The sequence below is a fragment of the Squalius cephalus genome (genome assembly GCF_949319135.1).
Source record: "Squalius cephalus genome assembly, chromosome: 12".
In the NCBI taxonomy this organism is placed as follows: Eukaryota; Metazoa; Chordata; class Actinopteri; order Cypriniformes; family Leuciscidae; genus Squalius; species Squalius cephalus.
In genome coordinates, this window is record NC_137133.1 from 4018153 (window position 1) to 4041974 (window position 23822).

General features: G+C 35.3%; 2 protein-coding genes across 3 annotated transcripts in view; one reads left to right on the forward strand and one right to left on the reverse strand.

Moving 5' to 3' along the window:
• Positions 1–696: 696 nt before the first annotated feature.
• Positions 697–17373, reverse strand: ddx1 (DEAD (Asp-Glu-Ala-Asp) box helicase 1). The gene is made up of 26 exons (XM_079887642.1): positions 17291–17373; positions 17153–17204; positions 16952–17015; positions 16810–16839; positions 16553–16649; positions 12068–12115; positions 10396–10479; positions 10230–10313; positions 10060–10136; positions 9915–9987; positions 8756–8832; positions 8518–8632; positions 8298–8436; positions 8142–8202; positions 5431–5529; positions 5109–5198; positions 4843–5031; positions 4706–4757; positions 4432–4578; positions 4266–4357; positions 4104–4176; positions 2457–2529; positions 2330–2372; positions 1392–1487; positions 1195–1315; positions 697–1097 (listed from the first exon to the last, which is right to left on the reverse strand). The coding sequence occupies exons 1-26, from the start codon at positions 17304–17306 to the stop codon at positions 967–969; spliced, it is 2223 nt and encodes a 740-aa protein (XP_079743768.1). The 5' UTR covers positions 17307–17373; the 3' UTR covers positions 697–966.
• A 207-nt stretch (positions 17374–17580) lies between these two features.
• nbas (NBAS subunit of NRZ tethering complex) overlaps positions 17581–23822 on the forward strand; it is a 194546-nt gene continuing 188304 nt past the window's right edge. For both annotated transcript variants that reach the window (XM_079887640.1, XM_079887641.1), the window contains exons 1-5: positions 17581–17713; positions 18087–18138; positions 18955–18991; positions 19480–19557; positions 22545–22592. In XM_079887640.1, the coding sequence (XP_079743766.1) occupies positions 17621–17713; positions 18087–18138; positions 18955–18991; positions 19480–19557; positions 22545–22592 (308 nt within the window). In that variant the 5' untranslated portion in view covers positions 17581–17620. The remainder of the gene's footprint in view (positions 17714–18086; positions 18139–18954; positions 18992–19479; positions 19558–22544; positions 22593–23822) is intronic.

The window sequence follows — 23822 nt, forward strand, 5'->3', positions numbered from 1 at the left end:
GTTTGGGTATAATTACAGAGAGATGTCCTCCTGTGTGTGTGATTTTGAGTTTAAACAGGAGTCTGCAATAACACATGCGTGCTGGATTACTGCGAGTACAGTGATGCAATTTCACATTATTAATGACATTTAACTTCATTGCCCTCTTTCGGACTTTGCTCAACTATAAATAAAAGCAGTGCTTATGACATGAAGCCTACAATGGACGTCTCAGCAGTCCTAAGAGAGTGGACATCTCTTCATTAGGACAAGCCCGCCATCTAGTGTTAGTGTGAGGTACTGGAGCATAGTGAGTATGGTTGACTGAAATTCTGTTGCAAGAAACCCTATAGATTACATAATCATATACATTTAATATAAACAAAAAAAAAATTCAGCATTTTTAAACATTGTTTGAAAAAATCTGTTGAATTTTTTTCATGTGCTTGTTATTTGGCGTACGTTATTTAACGTACGCTTATTGTGATTAGTAGCCTATAGTATAAATAATACATTTATAATAGATTGTTTAGCTCTAATTATATGAAAATAATATTTAAATAATATTTTTTAGATTTTTTTAGTAAAAAAAGAGAAAATTTTCCATCGACTGCCTCTTTCCATTTGATTAAAATTTAAATTTCACTGGAGTTTTCTCAAATACTGTAAAGATGAGCTCTGCTTATATGTTGTAAACACAATAACTGAAGAAAACAGAAGCATTATGCTCTTTTCATTTATTTCAGGTTGACCACTTGCAAACAAAACCAATTTTTACATTTCTTCAATATTTAAAATATTAAAGAAAATCAATTGAAAACAATCAATTGATCAAAGAAAAGTAAATAATAGCACAAGCAAATTTCAAATTTGCATTCAAACCACATGAACCAGAAATTAAATACATTTATTATGTAAAGTTAGTGACAAACATTCTTGTCCTCTAGCGTCTTCATTTGTGATTATTTGAGGCATGCGAGTGTGTTTCTAGAATGCTTTAAAGAGCTGGTTGGGTAGATAGCTGAGTTGAAGGAAGGAAGTTTGTGCCTCTCTCTCCAGGTTGGCCAGTTCCTGTACGGTCGGGGCCAATATATCCACATGGCCCTTATAGAGACCACCTGGGGTGTGGGGGTGTGGGTGTGGGAATAGATATGGAGATGAGTGATAGAGATACAACATGAATGGCCTACAAGCAGGACATGTGAAAACACTCACCCCCGGTAGCCCTGCGCTGCCCGTACGTCACTTTGCCGTCAAATTCATCAACAGGAACTTTGATGTCAGGTTCACACTGAGTAATGGTACATTTCAGATGCTCCTCGACTTCTGACAACAACTAAAACAGAAGCACAATTAGAATAAGGATAAAATAAGTTAGAATATTGTTAATGTCATGCAAATGCAGTTCTCACCTCTTTCTCGTTGTACCAAATAGTGCATCCTCCGCTCTCTTTGAGTTTGGTGTTATAGCAGCCTTTCCCTCTGCTGGCACAAACGTGGTACCACACCTGTGTGCACCACACACAAACACACACTTAAAGGGATAGTTCACTTTGAAATTAAATTTTGGTATGTTTTAGCTTACCTCAAGGGCATCCAAGATGTAGGTGTCTTTGTTTCCGCAGTGGTTTCAATTTTGATATTTTTAGGTCAAACCGTTCTTGTCTGTCAGTCATATAATGCAGGTCTATGGTCACTATCTGAAAGAGCATGCGCAGAGAAGTCCAAATTAAACAATTCCCCATCGTAAGTACACATTGATGGCCTAAGACACGAAACGAGCGGTTTGTGTGAGAAACCGAACAGTATTTATATCGTTTTTACCTCTTGTACACAGCCACATCCAAGTGATCTGAGGGCGCGCGCGCTTCCTGGTGTGTGACGTGTGAGTGCGTTCTGGCTTAGTCTGCGTAAGCGCCGGAAAGCGCCGGAAGTGATCTCTTGCGCGTGTACGTCACTCATTGTTTACACAGAACAGAGATTGTAGGTAAGACGGCTACTATATATATATATAAATACTGTTCGTTTTCTCACACAAACCGCTCGTTTCGTGTCTTAGGCCATCAATGTGTACTTACGATGGGGAATTGTTTAATTTGGACTCTGTGCATGCTCTTTCAGATAGTGACCATAGACCTGCATTATACGACTGACAGACAAGAACGGTTTGACCTAAAAATATCAAAATTGAAACTACTGCGGAAACAAAGTCACCTACATCTTGGATGCCCTTGAGGTAAGCTAAAACATACCAAAGTTTAATTTCAAAGTGAACTATCCCTTTAACAACATACACACAAACAAAATACATTTATACTTTTACACCAGTTCTCCTGTACTTCCTACTTACTTTCTCTTTCTCCATTGCAACCAGGGATATAGCCAAACCCATCCTGTAGGGACATCACAAATATTCACACAAAGACTGACAGATTGCAATCTACACGTAATGATACGAGACAAGCGCTGGCCGTCACCTGTCCGCTCTGCCAACTCTTCCAATGCGGTGAACATAGTTCTGCTTCTCATCTGGCAGAGTCACGTTTATCACTGCAAAACAGAAAGCAATAATGCAATTATCCGTTTCTGAATTCATTTCAGATAGGCTTGATTGAATTGAACTTATGTTTTTTAAACAGGTCTATTAATAAAAGGCACGTTGCTGGATTTGTTAAACAGCACTCAACAACTCTGTGCATTTAACAGAAAACAACTGTTCATGGCCTATGCATTTATTTTTTGCATAAATTAAGCAATTTAACTTGACAGTTAAACAATTGCAATCATTTTGCAAATTAAATTGGCATGAATATTAAAGGTGCCCTAGAATGTGAAATTGAATTTATCTTGGCATAGTTAAATAACAAGAGTTCAGTACATGGACATGACATACAGTGAGTCTCAAACACCATAGTTTTCTCCTTCTTATTTAAATCTCGTTTTTTTCACCCCTGAAAAACAGGCGAATCACATCTATCTATCTATCTATCTATCTATCTATCTATCTATCTATCTATCTATCTATCTATAATCGGATACCGCTACAGTTTAATTAGAAGTTGTTAGTTGCTCTGCCCATTTCACCACAGACTGTTTTTCTAACCTGGAACAATATCAAGCAGCCAGGCTTCTCTCGGCGTCTCAAACGGACGAAGGGGGCAATTTCAACTAACGTTATATTCCCGCAAGCGGTAAGTAGTGATTTTATTAACGATAATTTACACTGTGTTATCTAGATCCAGCGCGATATTGTTTTTTCCTCGAGAGACATCATGGCTTGCAAACGAGCGAGCGAAGCGTGGCAGTTGCTCAGTGTTTGGATGTACAAATGAACACAAAAGTATTTTTTTAGTTCCTTCATCTGAGCCTCTGAAGAACCAGTGGGTTATGTGAATTTCTGATGTGTAATTGTTCAAGTTCAGACAGATAATCTTTCTCTCAAAGTCGTTCAATACTGTTTATGCATCAGTAAATCAAGCCAGTGACTAAACGCTCAACTTCACGTCGTTTCTCGCAGAAACTGCGTTGCAGTGATAAGATCTTCATTCACGCGATCAACAGGCTGTCATCTGCTCAATGCTCATCACTGCAACCTTTTATGTGATGGGAATAGATCTAAATACTTAAAAAACTTCTCATGATTCGTTAATCCCGATAGCTGTAATAGTAAAAACGTATAATAGCTGTAATAGTAAAAGTTTTCCAGATAGCTCTACATGTAATGCCAGATATTTCATATGCAAGCATGTCAGCCAATCACAGCAGAGGGCGTTTACACTGAAGTCTCTCAGCAGCCAATCACAGCAGAGGGCGTTTACACTGAAGTCTCACAGCAGACACGCCCCTTCAAACAGAGCGTTCAAATCAGAGGCTCAAATCAGGCTAGGAAAAATGCCTTTTATTTCTAAATTATAACAACTTTAGATCTAAAAAACATACTAACATTATAAGGGCACCCCAGGAAACATTATACAATAATAAAACAATCCATTCTAGGGCAACTTTAATAGTATATTCATCTATATATATATATTACTAAAAGTTATTATTGTGGCAAAAAACAATGATAATTAAAAATAATTCCGTATACTAGTTATAGGAAACGTAAACAGAGAAAATCTTACCGTAAGGAACACCACGGATATCGATTCCTCTAGCAGCCACATCTGTGCAAATCAGAAACTTCACTTCCTGTTTCTAAAGTGAGGATGATAAAAGAATACTTTTATAAGTGACTATAATTAATAAAGTTATTCAATGGCACGATTTATTCATTTTTTCTTTACCTTGAATCGCTCCAAGTTATATTTACGCTCATTTGGTTTCCTGTCACCATGAAGACAGACACAAGAAAACTGGTGTCCTTTCTTGTCTGGCCCTGTAGTAAAAGCCAAATGTTTGCATCCAGATGTGATTGCATATAATGGCCGTTCGACTAAAAGCGCGCCTCACCTCCTCCCTGCTTGATGAAGTGCTGCTCCATATTGTCGCAGTCGATCTTTGTCCTGCAGAAGATGATGGCCTGATCCATCTTATGCTCCTTAATGGCTCTGATCGCATACTCTCCCTTCAGAATCTTAATGGCCTCTGACCACATCTCTGATAAAGCCATATAAAATGATTCACCGCAAGACCTTTATATCAGACCAAGTCAAGGTCCTTCTGAAATGTTCACAATTGATAATACGAGCATGGAAGCATTCATATATTTCTGGATGATTCATACCTGGGGTGTTGGCTCCAGGTCGCGTGTCATCCTTGGCATGAACTTCATCCGTCTGGGAAGACACAACCTCACTGATTTAGACTTTTTGTAGATTTAGGCAAAGGCATGATGAAGTGAGATGTTTGCTACATATGTACCCTGATGTGGTTCTTTCCCAGTTTCTCCCAAAGCCTGTCATTTTTTGGGTTGACTGGCACCACCACGTGATGAACCGTTTCTGGTACCGAATCTTCTCCCTTCAGATCCACCCACGTGGGGAAATGCATGATCTTCTCTGAGAGCTTCTTCACATCGAACGAGTGCAGCGTGGCAGAGCAAACGATCACCTACAAAACACACGTGCTTCATTTATGAACAACTCTAATGCATATTCATGGGAAACAGACATCAGAGCTTTGCTCACCTGTAGTCTCTTGCCGTCTGAGGTCACCTGAGGGATCTGGTTGTAGACCCTCATGATGAAGTCTGTGTAGCCAGCTGAGAGAAGTCCATCCTGAACACATTAATTAAACCAGAATAAAAGCACTTCTTTTGTACACTTTCCCATATGTTAAGCTAATAATCTTGATGATGGTAAACATTTATACTAGTTTTTATTAAAACATCACATTCAATTTTAGTTAAAAGTCAAAATTATTTACAGTGAAATCAACAGCATGCAATGAACTCCTATTCCTTTAATGCTAAACTGTACAGAATTGCATAAGCTTAAGTGTTCAACGTACACACTCATCCAGCACCAGGAAGCGGACTTGGGATAGATCCAGCTTTCCTGTGGATATGAGATCATCCAGTCTTCCTGGGGTCCCAACCACAATGTCAACCTAAAAGGACAATGAAGTGATCAAGTATTCATACAGAAAGATACATAGTATTGTAAACTTTGTTTAATGTTGTAAATGGTTCTAAACTGTATTATAGTCTAATGTTTTGAATTCTATATTATGGTCTAAGACAGGGATCTTCAACCTTTTTCAGTCCAAGACCACCATGACTCCAGTCTTCAGTGCCACATGATCCTTCAGAAATCATTCTAATGTGCTGATTTGGTGCTCAAGAAACATTTCTCATTATCAATGTTGAAAACAGTTGTGCTACTTTTAAATTTCTTTTTTGTGTGAAAACTGTGATTTTTACAGGATTCATTGAAAGTTCAAAAGTACAGCGTTTATTTGAAATAGAAATATTTTCTAACATTATACATGTCTTTACTTTTGATCCATGTAATGCATCCTAAATTCTTAAGCTTTTGAACAGTACTGTATTAGGGCTGGGAGATATGGCCAAAAAAAATCATATCTCGGTATTTTTTGGTTAAATGGTGATATGTATCTCGGTACTTTCTACGTTTTTCTATTTGGATAAAGAAAATCTGTATTTATTTTTTTTTTTTAAATTATTTTACATCCTGCCCAATGATAACCTACAAACAATTTTGATATTAAAGGATATGGAAACAAATATAGTGAATGTAATGTAGGCTATGTGCAAAAAGGTGGTTAGAATCACATTACATTCTAGCATTGAAACATTATAATCTAAAAACAAAAATAATGCTTTTGTTTTTAAATTGACTAAAGGCTAAACTAAAAATGAAAATAAAAACAAAAGCACAGACTAATTATATTAGCCTGCATTTGATTACCCCATTATAATGGTAACTTTCATAAAACATACTTGTAGGTTTAAAATTCCACATATAGCACATTCATTGTCTCCAACAACAAACATTTTAGCAATATGCATATTTGGTAACACTTTATAATAACTTAAGCATTATTAAGCATTACTAAACAGTTAATTCATCATTTATAAAGCATTAATAGACATTAATAAGCAGTTTTTAAATATAGCTATAAATGCTTTATTCTTGATTTATAAGCAAATCTATAATGTGTTTAATAATTGTATTTTCATACTTTATTAATGATCAATTTATCATTTCTAAATGAAGTATAGCATTATTTACAAACCAGTTACATTATTTACCATTATTTACAAACTAGGTGTTGTCATTGATTAATAAGATCACTTAGAAAGTGTAAGTAAATGTAGTAAATGCAGGTAGTTATAAAGCATTTAGTAGTGGTCAGTTAACTATTTTTGAGCTCATTTATAGTGAGGACTAGATATGCTTTGTAAATCATTTACAAAGGAGATTTAAAGGCTCATTTCTCTTCTAAACAGAAAAAGGAAACAAACACAACAGCGATAGAGAACATAGAAATATTTAACACCCTTTAAATCTCCTTTGTAAATGCTTAAGGCATAACTAGTCCTCACTTTAGATGAGCTCACAAAAATAGTGAACTGACCACTACTAAATGCTTTATAACTACCTGAATTAACCCTGAATTACAGTAGAAATACATGTTAATAAAGCATTTATTAACACACTAAGTAACTATTACTATATGTCTGAATAATAATATGCATTTAAACAGTTTATTAATCATTTACTTCTAAGTGATCTTCTGAACCAACTCCTGAATAACCGGTTTGTAAATAATGCAATACTTTATTTAGAAATGATAAATTGATCATTAATAAAGTATGAAAATACAATTATTAAACACATAATAGATATGCTTTAAAATCAAGAACAAAGCATTTATAACTGCATTTATAAACTGCTAATTAATGTCTATTAATGCTTTATAAATGACAAATTAACTGTTAACTAATGCTTACCTAATGATTAATAGCGTGCAGTTATTATAAAGTGTTACCGTATATTTTAGTCTGAATTATTGCGCTACTATTCGGTTTGGCGCGCTTATTCACGGAAGCTTGGATTTTAGCAGAGATTCACTTGCAGAAGGCTCGTCCTCCCCTAACAGTGAAATGGACAAATGTTTGACTTTCAAACATTTACAGATGGAGAATATACCTGTGAAATGTAAAAGGAAAGCACCACATCTCAAATGCATTAAACAGCGCAATCTGTCAGTCAGCAACAGTATCTGTCAGAGCATCTGACTGGGCAAGCTGCTTTAAACTTGTTAACTATATCTTACCAGTTATTTTGAAGCCCTTAATACAGGGTTCTTCAAACTCGGTCCTGGAGGGCCGCTGTCCTGCAGAGTTTAGCTCCAACACTGATCAAACACACCTGAGCAAGTTAATCAATGTCTTCAGGATCACTAGAAACTCACAGCTAAGTGTGTTTGATCAGGGTTGGAGCTAAACTGTGCAGGACAGTGGCCCTCCAGGACCGAGTTTGAGGAACCCTGCCTTAATATAACATGTTTAGGACAAATTGTACTATGTACTTTCAATGCAGCAGCTCACACTGCGTCCTCCGCTTTTTTTCAGATGTGTTCGTATCAAACTACAGTAGCCTATTGATATAAACGGTATTGCCTCATTCTATCGTTTCAAAAAAAATATATTGATATATCTTACAAACTCGATATACCGCCCTTTGGACACTTACCCCACTTTCTAAAACGGAGAGCTGTTCTTTAGCAGCCACTCCTCCGATTATCAGAAGTTCCCTGCAATAACATCATGATGTTCAGTTAACGCCAAACCATCACCAGACACTACAATACTCAAACTCGCTGCAGCTCCTGTGTCAATCTCAGCTCACCTTAGTTTGGGATTGTCAACATATTTCTTGAACTGGTTGACATTATTGAGGGTTTGTTCAGCCAGCTCTTTCGACGGCTCAATGATGAGCGCTTTGGGGGCGTTAGAACTGGCTTTGACCTGACTCACTTTAGCACTGCCTGAGGACAAAAACACATGACACATTGAACATTAATACAAGCCCTGCAGGCAGTAAGCGATTAACTTGATTTGAAGCTCACCTGTCTGGCTGGATTTGACCACATGACCATCTGAAGCCTGGTTCAGGGCCACATATCCATCTTTAGGTTGGTTTTTTAAAGGTTCATCGCCAAAGTTGAATTTCAGCTCAGCATTCTGTGTTTGATTGACATAAATACACATTTTAAGAATAGCTGGTGTGTAAGAGAAACGTTACGTAGCAACGAGAAGGTTGTTTATTATATGTAAAGAGTAGCTAGTTGTGTATGTGCCAGATACCTTCAGCACACAGGAAGCAAAGAAGGGCTGGTTCTTCAGCTGCGGAGGAATCTCAAAAGCCAAACCCAGATCATTACCTGGGAAAGCCAATCAGGAATCAATTACAGTGGCATTTGCATTAAAAGGCTGCATACACTGGTACCAAAGAAATATTGTGATACAAAACATTTATACACTAGTTTCAAAATTTGGGGTCAGTAAGATTTTAATCAGGGTTCCCAGACCTTGGTTAACTTCAAATTCAAGGACCTTTCAAGGACTTTCCAGGTCCAATACCCTCAAATTCAAGGACTTAAAGTGGGGACAGATTTCAAGTGACAGCATGGTTACATCGTGCTACCTTGTAAGATACATAGTTACAGTTTTCATGTGTCAAACACAACAATGATAAAAAAATAATTTAAAAAAACTCTTCGTTTGTCATGGCAACGTATAAATGCACGTAACTAGCGTAAATCAAGCAAGCAATAACACATTAGTGGACTTGAGGGAATAATATGGATTTTTTTCCAGAAAACTTCTCGCACAAAATAAATTCAATCACTTTCAAGGACCTGTATGTTTATTTTCAAAAACTTTCCAGGTCCTTGAATTTTTTTTTTTTCAGATTTACAAACTTTCAAGGATTTCAAGGACCCGTGGGAACCCAGTTTAATGTTTTTAAAAGAAATCTCATATGCTCACCACCAAGGCTTGTTACAACCATTACAAAAAAATGAAAAAAAATAATTTTCCTGTAATGGCAACGCTGAGTTTTCATCATTTTATCATCACATGATCCTTCAGCAATCATTCTAATATGCTGATTTGGTGCTCAAGAAACATTTCTCATTATTATCATCAATGTTGAAAACAGTCATACCGCTTAATTTTTTTTGTGGAAACCATTTTTTTCAGGAGTCTTTGATTAATAGAAATGCAAAAGAACAGCATTTATTTGAAATAGAAATCTTTATAACTATCTTATGTCACTTTTAATCAATTTATTCCATCCTTGCTAAATAAAAGCATTAATTAAAAATAAAATAAAAATAATAATAATCTAAGTGTGACCTGAATGACATTCAACATGCCATATGTATGACAGCATGCTCAATTATATGAAATGTTATTCATTTATTTAATAAAAATATCTCAAAGGCATAAAAACAAACCTAACCATTTTTAGAGAATGACACATGGCCTTTATCCACATCTATGTAGCATCCGATGGTGTCGTGCATAGTGAATTCCTGGAAAAGACATAAATCATGTCAAACCTCTAAAAGTGGAGTATCAAATCAAAGGCCCTCATTATGCCTTACCTCTCCATAACTGTCAAACTGCTTATTGTGAGACTTCTTTCCAGTTCCTCCGAAGCCAAATCCATATTTATCCGTTCCTAAGAGAGGGGTAAAAACACAATAACAAACAATATTATAACTGAAGTTATGTTATAACCAGATTAATGTAATGAGGTCACACTGAAACATACCCAAGTCCAGTGATGCCTGGGTAGAAGACCAGCCCACCCTACACAGCCCCTGATCGTGACAGGTCACTTCATAATAATATCTCCCTGGAGAAAAAGGAGTGAAGAATGAATCTTACAGGATTCCCTTGGTTTTTAGACAGAACACTCAAAAAGGATGTTCTCTTACCTTTTGTGACTCCTTTGGTTGAACGACAGCCATGCCATTCTTTGAACTCTCTGCTCTGACAGCACAGGCCATCAGCACCAATAGCTGAGGAAAAAAAAAAATATATATATATAATTTTGTTGCAACCAGTGGCGTAACTTTGTTTTAAAAAGTGTGTGGGACATTGCTAACACAATGCTAAATCATAAATCAGATGTATGTACAATAACATTACGATGTCCAGCAATCGATTTAAATAGTAGGCCTACATTGGGTTTAATTAGTCGTTTAATGAGGTCTAATATATGTTGTTAGTAGTGCTGCACGGTTAATCATATCGCAATCGCGATGTCAAGCCTACGCGATTATATGACGCAAAATGCTGCGATTTTATATTAAATAAACAAATTAGCGCTGTTAACGCAATTAACGCAGCATCTGTTAATTTTTGGCATCCTTTGGCTAGTGTTACATGATCCCGCTCTTATTCATGCAAATGCTTTTAAACCATTCATGCGTGATAAGACAAAAAAGAGCTCGCTGCCTGTGAATGTCCTAACTGTGACACACAGAAAGACTCGCGCTAATATCGTGCGTGCGCACAAAACAGCATGCCAGAATACAGCTCTCTTTCGAGCTTGAACGAACAATAACACACACAATTATGCCAAAATGTCTTTTTGTCGAGTATCTTAATAACATAAGAGTAGTGATGAACGTGAAGAGTTGTGACTCGTGAGAGAATGAGGCGCGTGTGAGATCCGCGTCTCTGTCAGCAGCGGCTGGTCTTAAAGGGACAGTACACAGTAGCCACTAATTATATCTGTCGCTAAAGTTAATCAAAGAACAAAGGGAACAGAGAAAAACATTCACTGCTCTTGACTAAAGAACTTTTTTCTTTAGGCAGATTATCACTAATCTGTGTGTGCATTTATTTTCCTTGAGAACCAAGCAAGTTGACTCATGAAACCATTTGTTTATTATATTGCATATCGCAATTGCAATATTGACCTCAATTATCACAATATGACATTTTCCCCAAATCGTGCAGCCCTAGTTGCTAGTGACGAGAATTTTCATGTGAATAAATACATAGATCTGACTATCTTAAGCGTGTATTTAAACGGTCCAGTGGCAGAACTTTTGCCAAGCGTGTCCAGTGGTTTTGGGTTCTAATCCGCACATGAATAGTTTTTTTTTTTTTTTTCTCATCAAAACCGATTATGTTTATCAGTGGTTGTATATCAGGCAGGGACACGTTTGTGTGCATTTTGTTTTGTAATTTCACCGGAACGAATAGAGAGTCTCTCCACAACGGATAGAAGCACGCATCCGAGTGAAGACAGTGCGCGAGCCACAAGAGAACACAGTATCCGCGCCACTGATCGCAGCGGCAACGAGCACTTTGATCACTTGATTTAAAAACAACACATTTCAGCGCTAGATCGCCTCTTATTTAACAAACGAACTAAATGAATGCTCTGCTAGTTAATTGGAGATTTTTTATTTATTTGTATTGGTACATTCGTGCCGCGAGATGTTTCAAAAGTGTTGGGGACAATATCGACCTTAGCAAAAAGTGGTGGAGACATGTCCCACCTGCAAATTACGCCTAGGGTTGCAACAAAGAAGTTAAAATAAGATTGCAGAATCACAATGAAGATACTTTTACATATAAATGTTAAACACTTACCAAATGCTGGACTTCTGTCATAGGGGTTCATCTGCCATTTATTGAAAACTGGGGTGGACGACAAATCCAGGAACAACAATCAATGAATTGAAAATAATAATTTATCAAATATATGAGAGCAAATGTCAGGAAAGTAGTTTCTGAAATGAAATTCGCTAGCCGTCTCGAAATACTTCAGACATTGAAGGTAAAGTTAATCATGTTTAATTGTCTTCTGTTGAACAAATATCTTTAAAAAAATAAATAAAAATTGATGGTTATGTTATTGATGGTATGTCAATGTAAAATAAGAGAGACCAAGGCTATGTATATATATATATATATATATACAGTACCAGTCAAAAGTTTGGAAACATTACTATTTTTAACGTTTTTAAAAGAAGTCTCTTATGTTCATCAAGCCTGCATTTATTTGATTAAAAATACAGAAAAACAGTTATATTGTGAAATAGTATTGCAATTTAAAATAATGGTTATCTATTTTAATATACTTTAAAATATCATTTATTTTTGTGATGCAAAGCTGAATTTTCAGCAGCATTTTTCTGGTTTTCAGTGTCACATGATCCTTCAGAAATCATTCTAATATGCTGATTTATGATCAATGTTGGAAACAGTTGTGCTGCTTAATATTTTATTTATAACCTGAGATACTTTTTTCAGGATTATTTGATGAATAAAAAGTTAAAAAGAACTGTATTTATTTAGAATAGAAATCTTTTGTAACAATATACACTACCGTTCAAAAGTTTGGGAACAATAACTTTTTTTTTTTTTAAAGAAATTAGTACTTTAATTCAACAAGGATGCGTTAAATTGATAAAAGGTGATGGTAACGATTTATATTGTTAGAAATGTTTTTATTTTGAATAAATGCTGTTTTTATGAATAAATGCTGTTAACGTTTTACTCATCAATGAATCCTGAAAAAAGTATTCCAAAAAAATATATTAGTTTCCATCATTGATAATAACTGAGTATCAAATCATCATATTAGAATGATTTCTGAAAGATCATAAGACACCAAAGACTGGAGTACTTGCTGATGAAAAATGAAAAATTGCATCACACAAATAAATTACATTTTAAAATATATTAAAAAAGAGAACCATTATTTTAAATTGTAATAATATTTTATTTATTTATTTTATTTATTTATAAGTTTATTTGTATAGGGACAGTACAAAAAAACAAGATCCCAGTCAAAACTGGAAAGTATGTATTGCACATAGAGAGTATAGCAAAAGCTAATTTGCATCTCAGGTCCCTAGAAAGGCTTTTCTAAACAAAATAAAAAATAAAAACAAAAAACAAAACTACTACTCATAGAATAAAACTACCACAATATGTCACTTATAGACATTCAAATACCTACCTAAATTATACATATTAAAATGGAGCTATCGACTCTAGCATTAAAAAAGAACGTTTACATTACATTATACTTTTACATACAAAAATTACTACATTTAAATATGCGTACAGTTCTGGTTTATTTTAAACCACCGCTTTACCTTTAATGTAAAGGACTTTATTTCAAGTATTGCCTTAAACTCATTCGGCAACAGGTTCCAAAGTTTGGAGCCCTCAACGGAAAAGGCTATTTGCCCTTGTGTAGTTCTACGAAAATTAATCCTACAATTCCCACCTGCTGAACTCCTAGTGATTCTATTTATATCATCCTGTCTCTTTACAAATTACATAGAACAGATGGTGCCTTATTGTGTAAACATTTAAAAATCAATTTTATATATATCAAATTTTTAAAATTTGTAAAACTTAACATATTAAATTTTTTTAAAACGTTGCAGTGATGCCATCGATTTGACTTTTTATCCATTATTTTCAGAGCTCGATTATATAACATTTCAATTTTTTTAATTAAGGAATCACTTGTTTGAGTCCAAACTGTAATACAATATGAAATGCGGGACAAAATCATTGCATGCATAAAAAGATGTGCTGCCTCAATTGAGATATATTTTCTAATAAGTCTGAAACAATTTAGGTTAATCCTTACCATTTTTGAGAGCTTTTTTATATGTTTATCAAATTTAAGTTGTGAGTCTAAAACAACACCTAAAAAATTAAACTCATCTACCTCCTCTATTTCTTTATTATTTACTCGAATTATTACTTTATCTTTTTGCTTTCTATTAGAAAAGCACATAAAGACAGTTTTCTTAACATTCAGAGTAAGATGATTTTCCTGGAGCCATATAGATATCCTTTCCATTTGTTCATTTAAAACTGCAGCAACCTTGGCAGATGACTTAGCCGATGTATAAATGACTGTGTCATCAGCATAAAGCTGACATTCAACATCTGGACAACAACATGGTAGATCATTTATAAACAAACTGAAAAGCAAGGGGCCTAAGATTGAGCCTTGTGGTAAGCCCATTTTGTTTCTCATATGCAATGATTTTGTATCCTCAATTTTAACACACTGATCTCTTAGATTTAAATAAGAGGTAAACCACTCAATTGAACGTTTACTAAAATTAAATGCACTCAATTTAGATAAAAGAATAGTGTGATTAACTGTGTCGAATGCCTTTTTTAGGTCAATGAATACTGCTCCCATCACATGTCCCTGATCCAAAGAATGTCTAGCTTTTTCCAAGAAATAACATATAGCTGTTTCTGTGGAATGCAGAGCTCTAAAACCAAATTGATGTTTATGTAGGAAGTTTTTACTCTCTAGATAGTGTATTAACTGTTCAGCTACAACCTTCTCCAAAACCTTTGACATAACTGGCAAGATTGATATTGGTCGATAATTTGAAATCAGCCTTGGATCCCCTGATTTAAAGAGCGGTGTAACTACAGCCTTTTTCCAAGTGTTAGGGAAAACACAGTCTCTAATTGATACATTTGTCAAATGAGTTAACGGAGCTATCATCACGGAGCTATATTTTTTTTATCAAATTAATATCTAAATTGTAAACATCTTTTGCAGTTGAATTTGGTAGAAGCTTTACAATTTCAGTTATTCTATTTTCTTCAATCTCCTTAATAAAAAATGAATTTGGTAGCTCATCCTCCACCTTATTATTTAATGATATTGGTTTAAAATTTTGAGCCAATTCATCTACTGAACTTATAAAATATGTATTAAACTCATATGCTAATGAATCTTTATCATCAATTACTTTTCCATCTATTTGTAGCTCTTTGATTGTTTGCTGCTTTTGAGTTTTATTTGTTAAATTATTTAATTGTTTCCATAGGGTTGTACTTTGACCTTTGGCACTCTCTATTATTTGAGTATAATGTGATATTTTTGACTTCCGTAATTCTTGTACGACTTTGTTTCGGAGACCTTTATAGATTAAATTATCTGTATTTAATTTAGAAGATAATGCCGTTTTTAAAGCTTGGTCTCTTTTTTTCATAAGATTACGAATATCACTGTTTAACCATGGTAATGATACAATTTTCCTTGAGCATTTCATAGGGATATAATATTTGTTTACCAAATTAGTTACAATTTCAGTTAAGGAAGTGCAACACAAGTTTCCCTCATTTATCTGTAATATATTATCCCAATCAGCTTTATTGATCTCTATTTCAAATTGACCTACTTTAGATTTCGGTATCCCAAACTTAATTCTATCTGGTCTCTGGTTTTTGAATTGCTTTAGTCGTTGTTTAGTTAATTTCCTTACTGTTAATATCATATTATGATCTGATAAACCTGTCAGTAGATTATAATTTTTTATAATACGCTCTTCCCTATTAGTAAAAATAAGATCTATCAAAGTCTTACTAGTTCTGGTCACTCTTGTCGGCTTTTTTATCAACTGATCATAATTAAATTTGGACATCATTATTTTTTAACTTTTGTCTTCGACTTTTATCTGCCCAATTTATATTAAAATCACCATAAAATATTGTTTCAATAGAATTATCAAACATTTCCAATAGTTCCTTCATATCATCATAAAAAGAAAGAGTGTGTGATGGAGGATTATATAAAACAACAATATTAAATTGCATTCGAGGAGAAAGTATCACTTTTAAGGCTAAACATTCAATTTCTGTATTTAGATCAACTCTTATACATTTAAACGTTTCTCTAATATAGATCAACACCCCACCACCCTTACCAGATGATCTGTCTTTTCTAAAACAGACATAGCCAGGGACATCTACCATGTTTGTAGGGATATTACCTTGAAGCCATGTTTCACTCAAACAAATGTAATCTAAATTTGATTCAGTCAAAAGAATATGAACTTGATCCAACTTTGGCATCAGACTCCGGATGTTTAAGTGTCCACCTAGAATTCCTCTTAGCTTAGCTTAGATTTAGTGTTCCATACAAATTTGGCATTTCATAATATTACTGTTTTTTTGTTTGTTTTTTAACTGCAGGCTTGATGAGCATAAGAGACTTCTTTCAAAAACATTAAAAATAGTAATGTTTCCAAACTTTTGACTGGTACTGTATATATTAGTTGAAGGATGATAGTTTAATACCTGCTCCTCCTGTCTTCACAGCACTGCGTCCCTTCTTCCCCTCCAGATGGTCTTTAAGGGTCTCGTAGACTATTTGGATGACTGGAATACTGAAGGCCTACAAGACCACATTAATTTTGTGTTCACATTTCCCATACATTATATATATATACTATATTTAATAAAACAGAATATAGAATATATTTTTTATAACAAAGTGCACAGTCCCCAAAAAACCCACACTCGGCATTGATTTATGAGAAAGGTTTCACACTCACTCCAGTTTTTCCACTCCCAGTCTCAGCAGCCTGTGAACATAAACACACACACACAGGTGAGTACAGAGGTGGTGATCATCACACACACACACACACACACACACACACACACACACTGCACTGGTTATGACGCTGATCTCACCATAAGCACGTCTCCTCCACCCAGAATCAACGGGATGGATTCGGCCTGAATGTCTGTTGGCAACCTGAAAGAGAAGATCAAATCAATACCTACTTTAATTATGCATGGATTACTAACTTATGAGGCGTGTAAGAACTATGACAGGGGTTTTCGAAGTGTGGTCAAAAATATTGAAAACCCCTGAACTAGGAGACAACTCACAGCCAGTCCATTTCTTCCACCGCCTGTGCAATTTCAGGCATCACTCCCATTTCTGGAAGTCAAAATAAGTAGATATAATTTCACACAGTTTAATAACCACACTCAATTTATTAATAAATGTTGACAGGTAAATCTCACCGCCGTAAGCTGCCATGTTGTCAAACTCCTGCGACTGCGAGTCTCTCACCGGAAGTAACGTGTCTGCTGGTTTTCTTTTAGGGTGCAAGTTGGAAAAATCGGTCCGTGCGGATTGCGCTTCCTCGCTTCAGTTCCGCTGTTTTTGTTTTTAATGACAGAAAATATATAAAGTAAATGCAAAATTAATACAATTAACATTTTAATTACATATACGTTGAGAAAACAACTTATAGATAATCCGACGCAAAATTGAAAAGATCATCGGCCCCTTTATATGTACCTCGCAGGCCGCCGTAGTGTGACGCGTGTGCCTTCCAGTTCATTGAAAACATGGCAGGTGATATTATTCTGGAAGACGAAGAGGAGAATATATTATACGATTTACTTGTTAACACAGAATGGCCATCCGAAACAGACACGCAGGTTTGTCGAAATATTCCAACTTTCTTTGAATAAATTATTTTCTCACCCGATATGTTTTATATCAGATCAGTTCTGCGCAAGTTGTTCTGAGCCACGTAACCAAGTTCCATCATCCACGGGTTATATTCTGTAAATATTATTATTATTATTATGTAATAAATATCTTCATGATGATTTAAAGCTTTTCATATACATTTATTTGTATATTGTCACTCACGTATAATCTCCAGCTGCTTGTTTTGGGAGTAGGTGCAAGTTGATATGCTTAAATTGTCCATTTAACAGGCTAGTACCAGCTGATACACACAGTCCTGTTTATACACATACTGTGAGTGTGAAATCATGCTTTTTGTGTTTGATTTCACCCCCCCAGCTACGTGGATTGAAGGAACACAACTCATCACTCGTTGCAAAGGCAGTAACAGGTATGAACAGCAAGGATAAGATGCAGAACATGTTTGCAAGATGTAATATATATATATATATAAATCCGGAGGGGTTGCATAATTATAGTCAGTAATATTGAACATGTTTTAGGTAAGTTAGTTCGGTAAAGATTGTGAAGACTGCAATGCCAGTGTTGTCACATGCTTGAGACACAGCCATCATTCCAAAGCAGCTTTACAGAGAACAGTGTTGCCATGTGAATGTGTTTATTTGCCAGACATGTTTACTCAATATAAAATAAACGTTGGAATTATACAATATCTGATCCTAATCACATCAATTTTGTAGTCCAAATCAAGTTGTTTATAAATCTACTTGTGAAGTCAGATTATTTCCAGTTTAATCATGAGAAATATTGAAATGTAAAATTATATTATTTTTTATTGTTATTTTTGTATTTATATCATAATTTGTATTAATTGTATGAACTAATTTCGAATGAGCTTATTTATATTTTCAGTTTTACAGTAAATTTTTAAAAAAAATTTCCATTCATATTTTTTTATTTATATTTCTATATAGCATTTGCATTTCTTAGTACTTCAACTTAATTCAGTTAGTTGCCAAGGCAATATCTGTTCAAAGTTCAAATTTTTTAAGTTTAAGTTTTTCATCTAATATTCAAATTTTTACCTTTTATTTTAATTTATTTATTTTAATTTAGGTAACAATAACAACACTGATTATATTTTTTAAAGTCTGTATAAGCTGGTTTGCATTACTCCAACAACTGCATAACATGGCAGTCATATTATTTGAATGATAGACAACAATCTAAATATTGTGTCTTCCAGGACCCTTTAGGTTCATTCTGCACTACCTTTGGTACAGGTGAGATATCCTCTCCTCTTGTTGTGTTTGCAGTGAAGTATAATGTATTTAGATTGATAATATATCAAGCTCATCAAGGCTGCATTTGATCATAAATACAGTATTATTACAATATTAAAAAATAACTGTTTTCTGTTTTAATATTTTTTTAAATGTAAATTATTCCTGTGATTGTAAAGCTGGATTTTCAGCATCATTACTCCAGTCTTCAGTGTCACATGATCCTTCAGAAATCATATTCTAATATGCTGCTTTTGGTCTCAAGAAGCATTTCTTATTGTGCAACCGCATTTCGGTTGTGCTTCTTATAATATTTTTGTAGTAGACATAATACATTTGTTTTCAGGATTCCTTAACTAGAAAGAGCAGCATTTATTTGAAATAGAAATTTTGTAAATGGGTAAATGTATTTGCTGTCACTTTTGATCAATTTAATGTGCTTTTCTGAATAATTCAGTACAGTCTCTGTACTTTTCTCTGCATTTCAGCCCGTCCAGTTCAACTCTGCCTCCTGGGCTGGTTCGCCTCGCAACCAAACAAGTGAACTGGCAATTGGTGCTGGCAAGGTAATACCATAAAAGAGTTTGGGTCAGTCTATTCCAGGCATGTTTTGGCAGGTTCATCTACAGTGTGAAAAGCTCTTTTGCACGTGCTGTATATCGATCATCCTCACCTCATTGACTCTGCCTTAGTAAAGTGAATAAGATACTGTGTCCCTAATTTAGACTCTTTTGGGTCTAGAGTTGTTTTAGGTTCATTATAACTGCAACAACAGTGTTTTCCTTTAAAATGGGAACTTTTCAGAGGACATTTTGGAGAACGCCTTCAGCGTGACCTCTAGAAGATGCAGTGTCTTGTTCCCCTTCTCAGGGAACCATGGTTACATGAGAAACCTGAGACGCTCCCTTTCGAATGGGAACGAGACACTGGCTAATTTTACATGCACAACTTTTGTTTCAATCGGACTGAATCCGATTGATGAATCTGAATGTAGTGTTTACCTGAATGCTAAACATGTGATCGGGTTGATGTGCGCGTTTATATGTCACAAGCTTAAAATGGGAATAGATTTTTTGACATGCGCACATTGCACGAATACACAGAGTTTCCCGCTATTTGCACATACTAACTATTCTCTTACATTGTTTTAAGTCAAGTCAAGTCAAGTATATTTGTATAGCACTTTTCACAATACAGATTGTATCAAAGCAGCTTCACAGTATTAAATTAAAATAATACAACAAGGTTTGTTTCTAGTGGAATTTATTGATTGATAAAATTAAATTAAATATCCCCAAAATATCCCCAACTGAGCAAGCCAAAGGCAACAGTGGCAAGGAACCGAAAAAACAGCAGACTTAATATTTATTCATTTCTGGTCATAATTGTGTGTAAATGAGCATATGAACCGTTGTGCTGTGCTATTTAGAGCCTATTTATCAAGCAGTAAAAATGGCCAAAACCAGTCATCTCTGGATGAGAATCTGAAACCAGGACTGGTGGGATGTTGACCTGCTCCACTTCACAGATGCTGAGTGAAAGGAGAATTTTAGGATGACGGGACACTCATTTATATTCTCCTGAGACCCAGAATTTTTTTTTTTTTTTGAATTTAGTTTTTTTTTCATGTCATCACATTGTTTAGAGCACAAGAAACAAATGGTAAAAAAACATTTTTGAAAAATAATATTCATACGTTATGCTATGTCCTCTGTAGTGGACACCAGGACTAAGTTGTTTAAAAAATAAAATGACATGAAATTATATGTATAGGCAAAAACAATGGGATTTTTTTTTCAATCACCAATAAATTTTGGGGTTTCAGGATTTTTTTTTAAACAAAATTTGTATAAAGATGATTCTCAACTATGTTATGAAAGATATAATGGAATGAATTGATACACCATTTTACTTTATGCAATATGTGGGTAAAATGGCCATAAATTAATATTCCCATTCAATGCAATGTATCTATATACACTGTATCTAATTTGCACATTAATGTGTTCTTGGAGCAACATTTAATGAAAAAAGAAGTGTAATAATTGGAGTAATAATTGGCAACATTTTAATAATAATATCTAATATTTCATTGGAATATTGATGTATAATTTATTTCCATATTCACTTGTTGTGTCTCACAAAATGCCTGATAAACATGATTTAAGTCATGATGTCCTCTACAGTGGACATGGATGAAATCAACGCCCTGTTCTGTAACAGAAAGTCATTTTTTGATTTGAAACCCCGTAACATTTTCCTGAGATGTTGGTTTATGAAATACAATTTGAAAAGTAGTTCAATTTATATTATGATTACAATATACTATCATATTTCCTACATTAGATCACTAAATTAATGTCAGACATTTTTAAAGACCAAGGAGAAGTTGTTTTCATGGTGAAACCTCCAAACATTTGGTATCTCTGAAAAGCCCTGAGTGTGCTCTTTACAGGACACCCAGGCTGTGTCATGTGACATGTATGATGTCAGAGAAATTCACTAAAATATAATGTCCACTACAGTGGACAAAAGTCTATTCCTGGGTCCCAGGAGGATATGACACTTTATATAACAGGAACAACAGCTCGTACCGTGCGTCATACGTCATTATGCTATTTCAGCGTCATTGCACATGCGCAGTCCTTTCAGTTTCGCTTTTCAATCCGATCAAGTGTTTACATGTTCTCTCGATTGGATTAGAAAAGGAGTAAACCACCCCTTTCAATCCGATCGAAATTTCATTCGGATCGAGCTCAATCGGATCGATTAAGGTGTTTACTTGAAGGCTTTTCAGTCCGATTAAACAGTCAGTCCGATTACTAACGGATTATTTGGTTGCATGTAAACGTAGCCATTGCGTCCTCTAGAGGTCATGCTGGAGGCGTTCCCCAAAATGTCCTCTAGAGGACGCAGTGCAAGTTCTCATTAGACGGGGAACGTCTCAGGTTACTCATGTAACCATGGTTTCCTGAGAAGGGGAGCTCTCACTGCGTCCTCTAGAGGACATTTTGGGGAACGCCTAATTTAGACTCTTTTGGGTCTAGAGTTGTTTTAGGTTCATTATAACTGCAACAACAGTGTTTTCCTTTAAAATGGGAACTCGCACTGCATCCTCCAGAGAACATTTTGGGGAACGCCTCCAGCATGACCTCTAGAGGATGCAGTGTCTCGTTCCCCTTCTCAGGGAACCATGGTTACATGTGCAACCTGAAACGTTTCTTGGGTTTTCAGGAAATCATTATTTTGTGTGCTTTGGTTCTTGTGAGATATCCAATTTGAATTAAACATCTGTTTATGGATGCAAGCTACGTAATCTCAATCAAACTCATTTTTTTTCACACTGTTCTTGTTCCTGCCAGTTATCTGGTTATGCAAAACAGTGCAACACACGCAGAGATGGCAAGCTTTAATTAGCTATTGATTTCCAGATGGAAGAGAATGTTCTCTGTGTCAGAAATGTTTATTTTTGGCCCCATGTTTGCTTACACAATCATTCTGTCTTCTTTCCCCCCATTTTGTTTATATATTTATTTATTTTTCTTCTGTGCAGTAATGGGAAGCTCCTGGCTGTGGTTCAGGACCAATGCGTGGAAATTAGGTACTTCTGCACATCGATTGGAAATGTTTGCCCTTTCTATAATTGGTTAATTTTTCACCCTCTTGTCTCGGGTGCTGTTCAACTGAGCAAAGCTATTTCTGAGATTGATGATTTGGCACAGATGATGTATTTTTAAATATATGTACGTGTGTTTTCATGTACAATTCAGTTTCAGTAGGTGTGATTTATTACGCTAGCACCAGCTAATCAGCTCACACAGAATTGAAAGTGTCACGCTTCATGATTTAAGAAATTCGGAGCCTGATGTTCTGAAAACAATTCCTAAATATCAAATTTCTTAATCTAAAAAAACCTATAGTTTCTCCCCATTCTACTACATTTACTTACTGAGGCTGATGTGAACTCAAAACAGTCGTGTAAAGTGTGAAGGCCAGTTCACACCAAGAACGATAACTAAAATGATAACTACAGACCCTTTCCAAAAAATTTAAATATCAAGGAAAAGTTTATTTATTTCCATAATTCCATTCAAAACGTTAAACTTCCATAGATTATAGATTCAGGGCCCACAACTTAAACGATTTCAAGTATTTAGTTGTTTATTTGTACATAATTTGGGCTTCCAGCTCATAAAACCCACGAAAACAGGATTTCCAAAAATTAGAATATTACATGAAATCACACAGTAATTACACAGTAATCCCATGGTCATTGAACCAGGTTTTGGTTCTTTTGGCAGTGTGGGCCGGTGCAAATCCTGCTGGGAAATGAAGGAACCATGAAGTGCTCTGAACATGTCCTGGTAGACGACTGCGTTGACTCTGGATTTAATAAAGCACAGTGGACCAAAGTCCTCTTTTCTGATGAGAGCAAATTTTGCATCTCATTTGGAAACCAAGGTCCCAGAGTCTGGAGGAAGAATGGAGAGGCACACAATCCAAGATGCTTGAAGTCCAGTGTGAAGTTTCCACAGTCTGTGTTGGTTTGGGGAGCCATGTCATCGGCTGGTGTTGGTCCACTGTGCTGTCCACTCAACGCAGCCGTCTACCAGGACATTTCCAGAGCACTTCATGCTTCCTTCAGCAGACAAGCTTTATGGAGATGCTGACTTCATTTCCCAGCAGGATTTGCACCTGCCCACACTGCCAAAATAACCAAAACCTGGTTCAATGACCATGGAATTACTGTGTAATTACTGTGTGATTTCATGTAATATTCTAATTTTTTGAAATCCTGTTTTCGTGGGTTTTATGAGCTGGAAGCCCAAAT

Excerpts from the sequence above, each read along its gene's own strand:
- ddx1 (XM_079887642.1), bottom strand. Across the intron at positions 12,116-16,552 it reads TGTGAAGACAGGAGGAGCAG|TTTTCAATAAATGGCAGATG; the intron begins GTATTAAACTAT and ends CGTCCACCCCAG. Across the intron at positions 8,437-8,517 it reads GGTCAAATCCAGCCAGACAG|GCAGTGCTAAAGTGAGTCAG; the intron begins GTGAGCTTCAAA and ends TTTTGTCCTCAG.